Here is a 13,765-nt window from a genome sequence, read left to right as displayed (position 1 = left end):
AGGTTTGTGTGAGGAGCTTGAATGTGATTCTCTTGTTGACTATGAGCCAATGGAGGTCTCTCAGGTGGCTGGTGATGTGGCTGCAGCAGGGATGTTGAGGATGAGTCTAGCGGGGGCGTTCTGAATGTTCTGCAGTTTTATTAGGAGTTTCTGGGTGATGCCAGCGTAGAGTGCGTTGCCGTAGTCAACTCTGCTGCTGATGAGTGCGTGGGTGACCATCTTCCTGAACTTGGTGGGGATCCACTTGAAACTATTTTGGAGCAGACTTAACGTGTGGAAGCAGGATAAGGCATTGATCTGGTGGTTCATGGCGAGTGAGGAGTCCAGGATGATGCTGAGGTTTCGTGTATGGTCGGTAGGTTGGGGGTGGGTTCAAAGTGCTGTGGGCTTACAAAAGTTGTTCCAGGCAGTGGGGGTGGAGCCCATCATGAGGACTTTGGTCTTCTCTGAGTTAAGCTTGAGGCAGCTGTTCTTCATCCAGGAGGAGACAGCCTTAATTTTATCGTGGAAGTTGCACTTAGCAACTGTGGGTTAGTTGGTGAGGGACATAATCAGCTGGGTATTGCCGGCATAGGAAATGTTGAGTCACTGGTTCTGACTGATGGCTGCGAGCAGGGCCATGTAGATGTTGAAGAGAGTGAGCCACTACGCAGCTAATCTTTGTGGGGTCTGAGTGGAACTGTGGTAGTCCGAGACACTGTGTTTGGCCAGTGAGGAAGAAGCAGATCCATTCTAGAGCTCTGTTGCGGATGCTGGTGCTGTGGAGTCTTGTGCATAGGGTGTGGTGAGAGACGGTATAGAAGGCGGCAGAGCAGTCCAGGAGGCAGAGGAGTGCAGTTTCGCCTTGGTCGAGGACGGAGAAGACGTTGTCTGTGGCAGCAAGGAGGGCGGTCTCAGTGTTGTTATTGCTGCGGAAGCCAGCTTGGGAGTGGTCCAGGATGTGGTTTGCTTGATGGCCTTCTCGATGACCATATCTGGGAAGGGGAGAAGAGAGATGGGTCTGAAGTTCTTGAGGTCCGTCAGTTCGGCAGAGGTTTTCTTCAGCAAGGGGTTTATCTCTGTGTGTGTCCAATCTTCCGCAAAAGTGGTGGAGATAATGGAGCAGCTGATGGTGCAGCAGAGTTCGGGGGTGATGGTGGTGGTGTTGAAGATGTTGTGCAGGCAGAGGTCCGACGGTGTGCCAGACTGTATGCTCTTCATGATTTTGAAGGTGTCGTCAGCCGCGAGGAGTTCAGCTGCATAAGGTCTTATGAGGTTCGGTGTCATAGGGTGTGGTGGCTGCGGGTGTGGTGGGAGGGTCTTGGGTTTTGATGCTGTTGAATATCTCCTTAATCTTGCGGTGGAGGTAGGTGGTGAGGTTGTTGCAGAGGTCTTGAGAGGGTGGGATGTCTGCTGTCTCTGTGCTGGGTCCGGCGAAATCTTTGACCGCAACAAAACGTTCTTTACTATAGAGTGCATTGGCCCATTCTTGTAGGGCACTTTCTTCGTTGTTCTGATGAGATGGTGGTGTGCGGTGAAAGCAGTCTTGCAGGCTGAGTGGTCCTCCGGGGTCTTGCTGCTTCTCCATCTCTTCTGGAGCAGTCTACATGTGGGTCTGGACTCATGGAGGGCGAGGGACAACCAGATGGCTTTCTTAGAGTGTCACTTGCTTGGGGCTTACTTCCGGGGAGCCATAGAGTCTGCGCAGTCGGAGATCCAACAGTGGAGGTTGCGTGCTGAGATATTAGCCTCCGTGGATGTGGGTGGAGGAGTTTTGCTGAGGAAGGTGGTGAGCTCTTCTTTGGTGACCTTGTTCCAACTTCTGCAAGGGTAGTGGTGGGCGTGGTGGTGTATGGTGAGTTTGGTCAAGGAGAAGTGGACGCAGCGTTGGTCAGTCTACAGAAGCTCAGTGGCGTGACTGAAGATGATGTTGCTGGCGGAGAAGACGGGGTCGAGCGTGTGCACTGCTGAGTGGGTTGGGGAAGTGGCCCGTTGCTTGAATCAGACTGTGATGAGGTTCTCCAGCAGAGACATGGTTGTCTTTGTCGTTGGAGATGTCCAGGTGAAAGTTGAGGTCGCTGAGGAGGATGTAGTCCGTGAAGGAGAGAGCATGTGATGCGATGTAGTAGATGATGGAATCACTGAAGGGTGGGCGGGTCGGGTCTGTAGATGAGGGTGCCACGGAGGGGGGTGTTCGAGTTGATCTGGACCTGGAAGTGAAGGTGCTACATGTTGGTTGAGTGGTCATCTGTGTGGGTGGTGAGGAGGAGGGGCTTTTTTTGTGTGTACGATGCCGATGCCTCCCACTAGTCTGTTGATGTGATCCTTGTGAATGATCTTGTAGGTGTCCAGGATGGCGTGGGCTGTCCAGGCGGAGGTGGAGTTCATGCAGGTTTCCATGATGAAGGGGATGTCTGGGTCGAAGGAGTTGAGCAGGTCCCAGATCTCCATGCGTGTTTGTGGAGAGAACGTGTGTTGAGCAGGATGCAGTTGAGACGGTCGGGTCAGGTGTTTGTCAGTCGTGCGGTGGGTGGGGCTGGTGTGCAGTGGCCTGCAAAGGTGCAGCTGCAGGTCTGGCAGGAAAAAAGGCCTGGGTGTCCTTCAGCAATGCCTGCTGGCAGACGGTATGGCGTCCGGTGATGAGGGCATGGAGGGTTCTGGCGCTGTATCGGTGGATTACAGTGGTCCCTATTCAGGAGTAATACAGTGTGATAGATAACCATACACTTAGAATAGAATGTATGTCTTTTGTCCAGTCGGACAAGAATTTATTTTCATAGTATTTTTCAAAAGTAGTATCAAATAAAACATTCAAATGACAAGTGGGCACAGCCGTGACCAACAGAACACAAGACAGAACAATGAACACAGAATTGGCCAAAAGGCAAGCCAAAATGGGTCTGTACAGTTGTTCTCAGTATAGACAGACACAAATTAATCATTTAACACCATTGCACAATGTGTTATAGCTTGAGTCTAGTGCAGAGTGTTTGGGTGTCGACGACGTTTCGATGCCACATTAAATATAGGGCATCATCTTCAGGACAAACAAATAATGCACTGCTGTCTTGATAATATATCACACCTTTTTTACAATTCTAAGGTGGCAGAGTCGACGGTTCATTATAGGCGCAGGAGCGCTCAACATCTGGACTTTGGGGGTTGCTGACACCAGCGGGATCAATTCTGTTTGCTTTATGGCAGAAAGTCCTGTTGGGTGCTGTGTGCCAGCTGTTAGAGAATGCACGATCGCATTACTTCAGTGAGCGTGGGCAGTATCGCCGCATCTGCGGCAGATGCGGCGATACAGCCCACGCTCACTGAAGTAATGCGATCGTGCATTCTCTAACAGCTGGCACACAGCACCCAACAGGACTTTCTGCCATAAAGCAAACAGAATTGATCCCGCTGGTGTCAGCAACCCCCAAAGTCCAGATGTTGAGTGCTCCTGCGCCTATAATGAACCGTCGACTCTCTGCCACCTTAGAATTGTAAAAAAGGTGTGATATATTATCAAGACAGCAGTGCATTATTTGTTTGTCCTGAAGATGATGCCCTATATTTAATGTGGCATCGAAACGTCGTCGACACCCAAACACTCTATGCACTAGACTCAAGCTATAACACATTGTGCAATGGTGTTAAATGATTAATTTGTGTCTGTCTATACTGAGAACAACTGTACAGACCCATTTTGGCTTGCCTTTTGGCCAATTCTGTGTTCATTGTTCTGTCTTGTGTTCTGTTGGTCACGGCTGTGCCCACTTGTCATTTGAATGTTTTATTTGATACTACTTTTGAAAAATACTATGAAAATAAATTCTTGTCCGGCTGGACAAAAGACATACATTCTATTCTAAGTGTATGGTTATCTATCACACTGTATTACTCCTGAATAGGGACCACTGTTCTCGATAACATGAAATTGCCCAAGGTCCCTGTCTTAATTCCTTTGGGTTCCCTTGTTCTGTAAAATAGCTGTATCGGTGGATGGCCCGAGAACCGGGGTCTGTGGCACTGGGCGAAGTCCAGGCGCAGACGGCATAGACTGGCTTGACTTTGGCATGCCTTTGGCACGGCCACCATAGGTAGTGTGAGGAGGGGGGCTAGACAGATGGGAGGCAGGAAAGCAGGAACCGGTGCTGGAGGGGGATAGGTCCGCCGGGGACGAGCAGCGGCAGGGAAACAGTGGGAAAAGGCGCAAAAAGAGGAAAAAGGCAAGAGAGGAGAAAAGTGAAAAAAAGCAACAACAAAAAAGTAAAGAAAAAATGAAGGAGGGGAAAAAGAGATCAGAGGGCTGAGCAGCGGTAGAGCAGAGAAGCTCCCCACTGGACTACTAGGGATGAGGCACAGGCGGATGCCTGCAGGTTCGAGGGGGGCCTCTAACTTGGACCAGAAAGGGACAAGGGCAGCAGCTACCTAGGCAGGGCTGTGCTGAAAGGGAAGCAGTTCAATGACAAGTGACATTTGATGGAAAGAGTAAACTGAGGCCTACTGCATCAAATATATGTCTAAAGACTGCAATTAAAGACTTCATATTGCAAGACTGTGGTTTAAATGATACAGAACCACCTCCAGTGTCAACAATCATCTCTGGAAGCAGTGTATCACTTTTTCGTAGATGGCACCATCAAAACAACTTCTCATTTTATAAACAGTGACTCAATGTTCGAGATCATATGCCGCACTGAAATTCTTTGATATTACGGTTTATCAATGCTTAAAGGATGCACATTTTTTTCGAAGAATAGGACACTATGATTGCCCTCTACACAACAACACTATCCCTAACAGTCTGTATTTAGTAAAGCCTTTTGGATATTTGTAAAGAATCCTATGCAAGCCTCAGAAGTCTGCATTTCACAAAAGCAAACTATAACGTGGTGGTCTTGTTCAACAACGTTAACAGAGTATGTTCTTCAGCACCTAAAAATATTTTTTTTTTTAAAAAGAGAAAGAAAGACTTTTCTTTAACTGCTCATTTAAAATCCTCCTACTGGCACAATGGGCCAGTTGGAAAGCTTCCTCAAGTTCACAAGGTGCGCTCCAATCAGGAAAACAAATTGTCTATGTAAAAAGATGAAGACCATTTCATGATCACGTACTGAATGGATGAGTTATGAAAAGTTTGTGAAACGATATAAGAATCAATGATCCTAACAATATAAAATTACCCAAGATATCCTACCACCAAATTAATAAGAATAGGGATAACTAAGGATAAGGGTGCCACAATAACAGGCCCAAAGTGGTTTAACCACTGAGACACAATTAGTACCTTTCAATTAACCTACCTTAAAAGTGGACAAAACATGGCTAGAATAACTACGTAATGCAGCATTAGAATAGTGACATGGCTGAAAAATTTTCTACGGTGCTTGAAAAAGTGTTCCAAGAGCTACCTTTGCATCTACAGGCTACCATATTTCAATCCAAGATAGTATAAGGTACAAAGGGATCGATCAATTAACTCTGTTGAAGCCTAGTAAAACTCAATGGTTAAGTATATAATGGGGCATCTTCAAAGAGGATTAGAGGTTGCACATAGCAAAACATATCATACAATCCAACTTCACTTATTCACACGGATTACGAATGCCGATTACAAAATATCACCTCGACTATAGGCAATGAGAAGTTACAGAACTATGTAGAAAGGGAAATGTCAGGACGTAACAAGAATTACACTGTGCAAATGTTAGCAAAAGAAAATGGCTGAAACGCAGTCAATAAGCTATACTAAAACTATATCTGGCCAACAAATGGGCATTCACATGCCAGTTAAGGCTAGAAACACACTAAAGTACTGTAGATACAAATGAAGGAACCATAATATATCTCTTTGTATTTTGGCAATATTTGGTGAAAACAGCTTGCAAGGTATTGAATTATTAAGCAAATATCATAACCCCATCAGAGACTTCGAAGTCTCAAATCAGAAACAGGTCACTATCAGGACATTGTTCCATTATGTCTCATACCTCCCATACATATACCAGTGTTGGTGTCAGAGAGATAGGGAAAAAAGTCTCCCCAATACACAGCTTGAGGTTCTCCTTTGGAGGCCAGACTAAATTAGGGTGGTTGCCTCTTCTCTTAGCATTTTTTCTGTTCAAAGGTGAAAGCTACACTGCCCACTCCATGACTGACTGACACTGACACACTAACTGACTACTCTCTACCACTCACTCTCTACCACTCACTCTCTACCACTCACTCTCTACCACTCACTCTCTACTACTCTCCACGACTCTACTACTCACTCTCTACTACTCACTCTCTATCTACCCCTCTACCGCTACCCCTCTACACGCACACATATGCACATATATATATGCATATGCATTTATATATGTATGTGTATATATATATATATATATATATATATATACACACATATAAACATATATATATATATAATCTGCATATCTATATAAATACAAATATAAATGCATGCATACATATACATATATGCATGTTATGTACATGAAAGTTTGAAAAACACTAATAAAAGCAAAGCTAAAAAGCCACCTAATTACAAACAGAATTGCTTTAACTTAAACAAGGGTGAGACCTATTGCATTTTCAAGGCTTGTTTACTTTGGTTCCATCAAGAAGGCATTCAGATGTGTCACACATTTGCCATAAATTCAGAATGTTAGCACTCTAGTTGCTCATTGGATCACTGTAGTAAAGCTACAGCTTACCAGGGAAGTCTGCTGCTGGTATTGAAAGTGCATGTTTCAGTCTGCATGTCAGAAAATTTTAATGAAATATAAGAGGATTTGAGAAGTCACTCAAAATGTGCCCTAATTTTTCTTTCTGCAGCACTAATCATACTTTCTATGGCAAAATGAACCCCCTCGTTTTGTTCTTTTTTAAATTAAATGTTTTAAGAGTTACCACTTTATTCCAATCAAGATGGCTTCAGGTGTGCCATACGTTTATCATAAGTAGGACTGTTAGCGCTCTAGTTGTTCTTTGAAACACTCTGGGAAGCTGCAGTAGAACACAAAGGAATCAACTGACAATCTCTGCCCTTGTTGGATGTACATGTTTTACTGAGAATGTCAGACTTCATTCTCACATGACTGAGAAAGATAATATGAATCTACAGAAAATATGCTCTCAGTTTAACTTATAGATCACCTTCCAAACCTCTGTGGGGAAAGCATGAGAAAATAGTTTTCTCTCAAAAATGATTCATGATATCCCAGCAGAAGGCTGTTTTACATGGTAAAATCACCTTAGAACATACCACAATTCCTAAAATGGAGTATGGTACCATCAACAAATGATTTATAATGTAACTAAAGTCTTAAAACCTTCTAATAACTGCAATGCTTTTTAATGAGGTGCTATCTTGGATGAAGTGCTGACAGCCAATCAGATCTCACGATGAGATGTGTGGTTAGGCTCCACCCAGATATGTGATTTTACTTTTGATTTTCTCAGGAACTACTGAACAGATTTACACCATTTAAGCAAAAGGCACGACTCTGAACCAAGGTCTACCTTTCTGCCAAATTTGGTGTAATTCCGTTCAGCAGTTCGGGCTATAGCTGCGGCTAAAGGTCCTACGGGAAAATGCATGGGGAAAACCTGTTTTGAGACCCCCATTTTTTCTCAGGCCCCGCTACACGAATCATCCAGAGACTTTCAGGATAGGAGCGGACTGGAGCTGGCCAAAAGTTTTGAAAATTTCGCGAAGATTCGTCAACGGGCACCAAAGTTATTCCAAATAGAATGTTGCGGATTTCCTATGGAAAATAGGTCCTAACTATAACTACCTATTGGCGACCGCCAGTAGGAAATATATATATATATATATATATATATATATATATATATATATACATACACACACACACACACACACACACACACACACACACACACACATACACATATACACACACCATGCTTGCAGCTCAGTCTAGGCCCAAGTCTATTACCTAATTTCATCAGTTTCTATTTAAGTGCTTGATAACCAGCATTATTTATTTATTTATTTATGTTTAAACTGCGGCGGCTAAGCCTTGTGGTGACATTTGGCATAAATACAATAAAGATCATGTTTTAGTCTCAAGATTGCTCTAAATGCTTAAACTTAAGGATGGAGTTTTCCATTTAAAGGATATTCTGCAATATTCACCTTTTTTTTCTTTCAGACTTATCAGGAGCTCAATTGTTTGTTACGGTCATTAAACATTTCCTGGAATTCTCACTCACCTGTGACAGAATCCGAATGTTCCTCACTGTCTGAGTCTTCCAATAAATCATCACTGGCAACAAAACAAATCAAATTAGATCTCAAATATGTTAACATTAAAAAGCGTATGCCACATCAATAGTGCTACACTAAGAATGCATTGTAGTGAAACCAGTACTGCATCCATTTCAAACACAAAACAAACCATGCCTGATTTCAATCATACCAATTTGCCCTAGAAGCCTTCAATGGACACATTTTGCACTAATTCCATGAAGTGCCAGTGGAAAGAATCAATTACAACGTACCTTTTCCGTCACAATAGTTTTTTGAACATTTGCCTACTGAAGAAAACGCTGTGGGACAATCAGGCATGGCTGTTTACAGAGATTATATAGCTACATTCACCAGAAAGTCCTAGACTTTGGTTCCAATTCATAAAGTTAAATATACATGTGTATTTGCTCACAAGTATATTTACTCCTACACCTAGGTGTGTCGCTCCACTGCTCTGCTATTAACTACTTCTGAGTGGGCATTTACAAATAGGTGTAATTTCCAATTTTTAAATAACTAGTAATACATTTGCCTGTTGGTGGAGCTCTCGCCCTGGGACACTATAGGGAAATGTAATGAAATGTATTAAAATGTAATATTTAAAAATGAGAAAAAATATGTTAAGATATTTGAACATATAATATTAATATAATATTAAATATAAAACCTAGGAATCAAAGTTGTACAGCCCAATAATTTGTCAAATTAAATGTGTTAATTTAAATATTACTATTAAAAAATTGAAAAAAATACTCAGTAATTTTTATGTTTATTGAACATTTATTAAACTCATTTATAAGTTAAAGATGGATAAAATAGCCTTTATTTCGGTTAAAAAAAACATAAAAAGCATACAAACAATAAAATACTATACAACATAATACAATAATAAATAACCGCTAGATACATTTTTTTAGCTTCTCATACATAAATATAACCAGTACAGAATTAAAAGATTGGTGGTAAAATCAATCAACTATTGGCTAAAATTTCAAGCCCTTCCTCTTGCGTACTAAATTCACAGCAAATAGATTTCTGCTAAGACTGAAAACAATAGGCTGGGACGTATCTGTCTTCAAGTTTCTTAATGCTTCTAGATATTTTCTGGTTCCCATATTACAACAGATAGATATAATCCATTTTTTCCCCGATGCAGCATATGCTGGGCAGAAAAATGGCATATGGGAAACATTTTCTGCAGCATTTAATAAGCATAGCGTACAGTAAACCTCCCTGGTATCAACAGTACTACATACTCATTTGAATGTATTACATTTGATCTGGATGACATCGAAGCGGAACTTAGCTAATTGCAGTTGCATTTCATCCAGATATGGTTCAAAGACAGAGAATTGTTTAATACATAGGAACTGTGATGTCAACATTCCTATTTTAGGGCAATGATGGACACTACTTTGTATATACTTCCAATAAGAACTTTTCAGGACCTTTTTTGAGTGGATTGCTAACTAATAAGGAGCATTCCAAAAGAAGCTTAAGCCTAATTTGTAAAACCAGCTACGAACATGTTGAATCCAAGGGAGTGTTGTACGGTGGTCAAGACTCAATATTTCAATGAATCCCTCTTTGTAACTTTTGAGTTCTTGCATGACCCACAAACAAACTCAGAATAGCTGAGTTCTTAATATTGCTTGGTATTCTATTCGCCTAATATTAGTATCTTGATTTATTGGAATAATAGATGTGCGTACTTGGTAGGTGGAATAACATCCTTATGAATTTATTTTCCTCTGTTGTAAGCATGCTCAAACTGTTAAAACCCACCCCCCTCCCAAAGTTCTGCACCACAGAGGGTTGTGGATTGTGCCCTATACTTGCAAACTTCCAGGGCTGGCAACACTGCCTTTGATGTACTTGCCTGTTGCTTTTTCACAATTGACATGGAGTTTTGCAGCAAGACCACTTTGCATTTATGTACGTGTGGTTTCCAGGACAATTTGGTGTCTAATATAATGCCAAGATAGTTAAAATTACCCACATACTCAAATTTCTGTTTTTGAACAGTAATGTTTTTCATAAAAGACTTACGTGGTTTTACAGCCTTAGTTGAATTGATTTCAAGGCCTTTTATGGTGCAAGATATGCTGAAACAATCTAGTAACTTTTGCAGTTCCTTAGCTGTCTGCGATATTAAGATCGTGTCATCAGCGAAGAGTAATGCAGGTATTGTCAAGTGGCCCTTAGGGACATTGTCGTCTTCACTGAGTTGGCATGAGCACGCAGCAGCCTGCCTTCTGCTCTGCGCACGTTACAACACAGCTTCATTTTTGCAATAATTTCTACAGCTGGTTTCACATGTGAACTCATCGAACAAGTTACTTACCTTCGGTAAAAAATATATCTGTAAGAAACATTAGTTAGTTAGATTCCTTACTTTAGAATATCCCCAGGCGTCAGACTGGATCCGGAAAGATTTTCGTCAGCAATACCCTTGCGCGTCGCTAGGCGTCGTCTGCGGCTCCGCGTCCGTCGTCAGCATCGTCGTGATCGCCAGGATGACGTCGGAGTACTTAGAAGCCGTCCTTGCACGTTGACGTCAGTTCTTGTACATAGCTTTCCGCGCCAGGAACGCAGAGCCATGCAAGAGACCGACACTGGTGCCATAAATCTAGGGCCCTGAAAGGGATGACCTTAACCCTAGATATCAGTTTGCAGAACGGGGAGGATGGGTGGGGCGGTAAGGAATCTAACTAATGTTTCTTACAGATATATCGTTACCGAAGGTAAGTAACTTGTTCATCTAAAAGAACCACGTTAGTTAGATTCCTTACCTTAGAATAGATACCCCAGCAATACCAACCCCGGTGGTGGGTCTGCGAACCAAGATCACACCAGGAAGTCCTGGAGAACGGAACGGCCAAAGAAGCCATCTCTCCGGACTTGGTTTTCCAGGCAGTAATGCTTAGCAAACGTGTGCAGCGAGGCCCACGTAGCTGCCTGACAAATGTCCTGCAGAGGGACTCCCCGACCCAGGGCAGTAGTAGCCGCTGTGGCCCGAGTGGAATGGTCCTGCAGCCCCACAGGAGGTTCCTTCTTAGCCAAGAGAAAACAGGCCTTAATGCACAAGACGACCCACCGAGAGATGGTCCGCTTGTGCACCGCCTGCCCCTTCTTAGCGCCCACGCAACCAACGAAGAGTTGGTCGTCCACCCGGAACTGTTTCGTACAGTCCAGATAGGACAGTGCTCGTTTTGGTTCCAGACGGTGGAGCCTCTCTTCCTCTTTCGAGGGATGCGGAGGCGAACAGAAGGTGGGCAATGTAACAGACTGGACGATGTGAAAGGCAGTTACCACCTTAGGGAGAAAGAAGGGACGAGTCCTGAGAACAACCTTGTCCGGATGGACAGAGAGGAAACGAGGCTTAAAAGATAGAGCCTGGAGCTCACTCACCAGTCTAGCAGAGGTGATGGCAACCAAAAAAGCAGTCTTAAGAGTCAGAAGACGAAGAGGACAATTATGAAGTGGCTCAAAAGGAGCGCACATCAGATAGGTTAACTCCAGGTTCAAATCCCACTGAGGCATTACGAAGGGGACAGGAGGAAACATACGAGTTATGCCTTTAAAGAATCGAGCAACAACAAGGGACTTGAAAAGAGAAGGCGGATCAGGAAGCCGTAAGAAAGCAGAAACAGCTGAAAGGTATCCCTTGACGGTGCCCAGAGCAGAGCCCTGTTGGGCCAGGGAAAGAAGAAAGCGGAGAACCTCAGAAAGAGGGGCGGAAAGGGGATCCACAGCCTTTGCTGTGCACCATGCCACAAATTTGTTCCACCTGCAGGCATATACCGTTTTAGTGGAGGGACACCTGGCTGCCAGAATGACATCACAGACTTCAGGAGGTAAGTCAAATGGCATCAACTGCCGCCGCTCAATCTCCACGCATGGAGGTGGAAGCTGGACAGGTTCGGGTAGAGGACCGTCCCCTGCTGCTGCGACAGAAGGTCCTCCTGAAGAGGCAGTCGAATCGGGGGATCGATTGATGGACTGAGTAGCTCGGGATACCAGTATCTTCGTGCCCAATCTGGAGCCACAAGAATGACTTGGGCCCGGGCGCGCCTGATCTTCAGCACTCTGGGCAGAAGTGGTATAGGCGGAAAGGTGTACAACAGACCGCAACTCCACTCACGACGAAAAGCGTTGCCTAGCGAGTGCCGCCTTGGAAATTCCATCGCGCAGAATTGCTGACATTGCGCGTTCTCTTTGGTAGCGAATAGATCTAACCAAGGTTCTCCCCACTGTCGAAAGAGATCTTGCACCACCTCCGACTGAAGACACCATTCGTGATCAATCATGCACCTGCGGTTGAGTTAGTCCGCCCTGGCGTTCAGGGAACCTGCCAGGTGTTGAACCACCACAGATCTGACCTGATGTTCCAGCCGTGTCCAGAGGCGGAGGGGCTCCTGACAAAGGGTCCACGACCCAACCCCACCTTGTCTGTTGCAATACCACATGGCGGAAGTGTTGTCCGTGAACACCTGCACTACACTTCCCCGTACAGAGGGAAGGAATGCCTTCAGTGCAAGCCAGATCGCCCGCAGCTCCAATAGGATGATATGGAGCCAGGACTCCGCCGGAGACCAGGGGCCTCTGATCTCCGCCTCTACCATGTGGCCCCCCCATCCCAGGAGGGACGCATCCGTCACCACTACGTGCTTCGGTTGGGGTAGGGAGAGGGATCTGCCACTGACCCAATCGCGGTCCGTAAGCAACCACTGCAACTGTCTTGCAGTGCCCTCTGAGATCAGGACGCATCTGGCAGGTTGCCCCGATGCTGGGCGCACAGGAACTTCAGGTCCCACTGCAGAGCCCGCATCCGCCATCTGGCATGATGTACCAGCAGGATGCAGGAGGCCATCAGACCCAGCAGCTGCAGCACCAACCTGACCGAAATCCGGGAAAAAGGCTGAACGATCGGAATCAGAGCCTGAATATCCCGAACCTGCAGTTCCGGAGGATAAACCCGGAACTGCGTCGAGTACAGAACCGCTCCGATGAAAAAGAGCTTCTGGGAGGGACTCAGATTCGACTTCGGCATATTGATGGAGAACCCCAGCAACGCGCTATATGGCCCCCTTGGCCAAGAGGGCCGTAACTTCCTCCTGCAGAAGTCGCAAGTGATTACCCGACATGCTGTAGTACTGCGGTGGCATGGCTGGAGGGGTCGCCTAGAAGGGGAGGGAGTAGCCCCTTTGGACAAATCGCGGTCCGTAAGCAACCACTGCAACGGTCTTGCAGTGCCCTCTGAGATCAGGACGCGGTCGGACAGGTTGCCCCGATGCTGGGCGCACAGGAACTTCAGGTCCCACTGCAGAGCCCGCATCCGCCATCTGGCGTGATGTACCAGCAGGTTGCAGGAGGCCATCAGACCCAGCAGCCGCAGCTCCAACCTGACCGAAATCCGGGATAAAGGCTGAACGATCTGAATCAGAGCCTGAATATCCCAAACCTGCTGTTCCGGAGGATAAACCCGGAACTGCGTCAAGTACAGAATCGCTCCGA

General features: G+C 45.0%; 1 protein-coding gene across 1 annotated transcript in view; it reads right to left on the bottom strand.

Moving 5' to 3' along the window:
- Positions 1-13,765, bottom strand: part of BIRC6 (baculoviral IAP repeat containing 6) — a 1,973,616-nt gene that overhangs the window by 1,717,320 nt on the left and 242,531 nt on the right. Inside the window, exon 9 of the mRNA XM_085609819.1 lies at positions 8,212-8,264. Within this exon, the coding sequence (XP_085465945.1) occupies positions 8,212-8,264 (53 nt within the window). The remainder of the gene's footprint in view (positions 1-8,211; positions 8,265-13,765) is intronic.

Source organism: Triturus cristatus, chromosome 6 (genome assembly GCF_964204655.1).
Source record: "Triturus cristatus chromosome 6, aTriCri1.1, whole genome shotgun sequence".
Classification (NCBI taxonomy): Eukaryota; Metazoa; Chordata; class Amphibia; order Caudata; family Salamandridae; genus Triturus; species Triturus cristatus.
The sequence above is the reverse complement of the archived record's forward strand: the minus strand, read 5'-3'. Positions and strand labels throughout refer to the sequence as shown.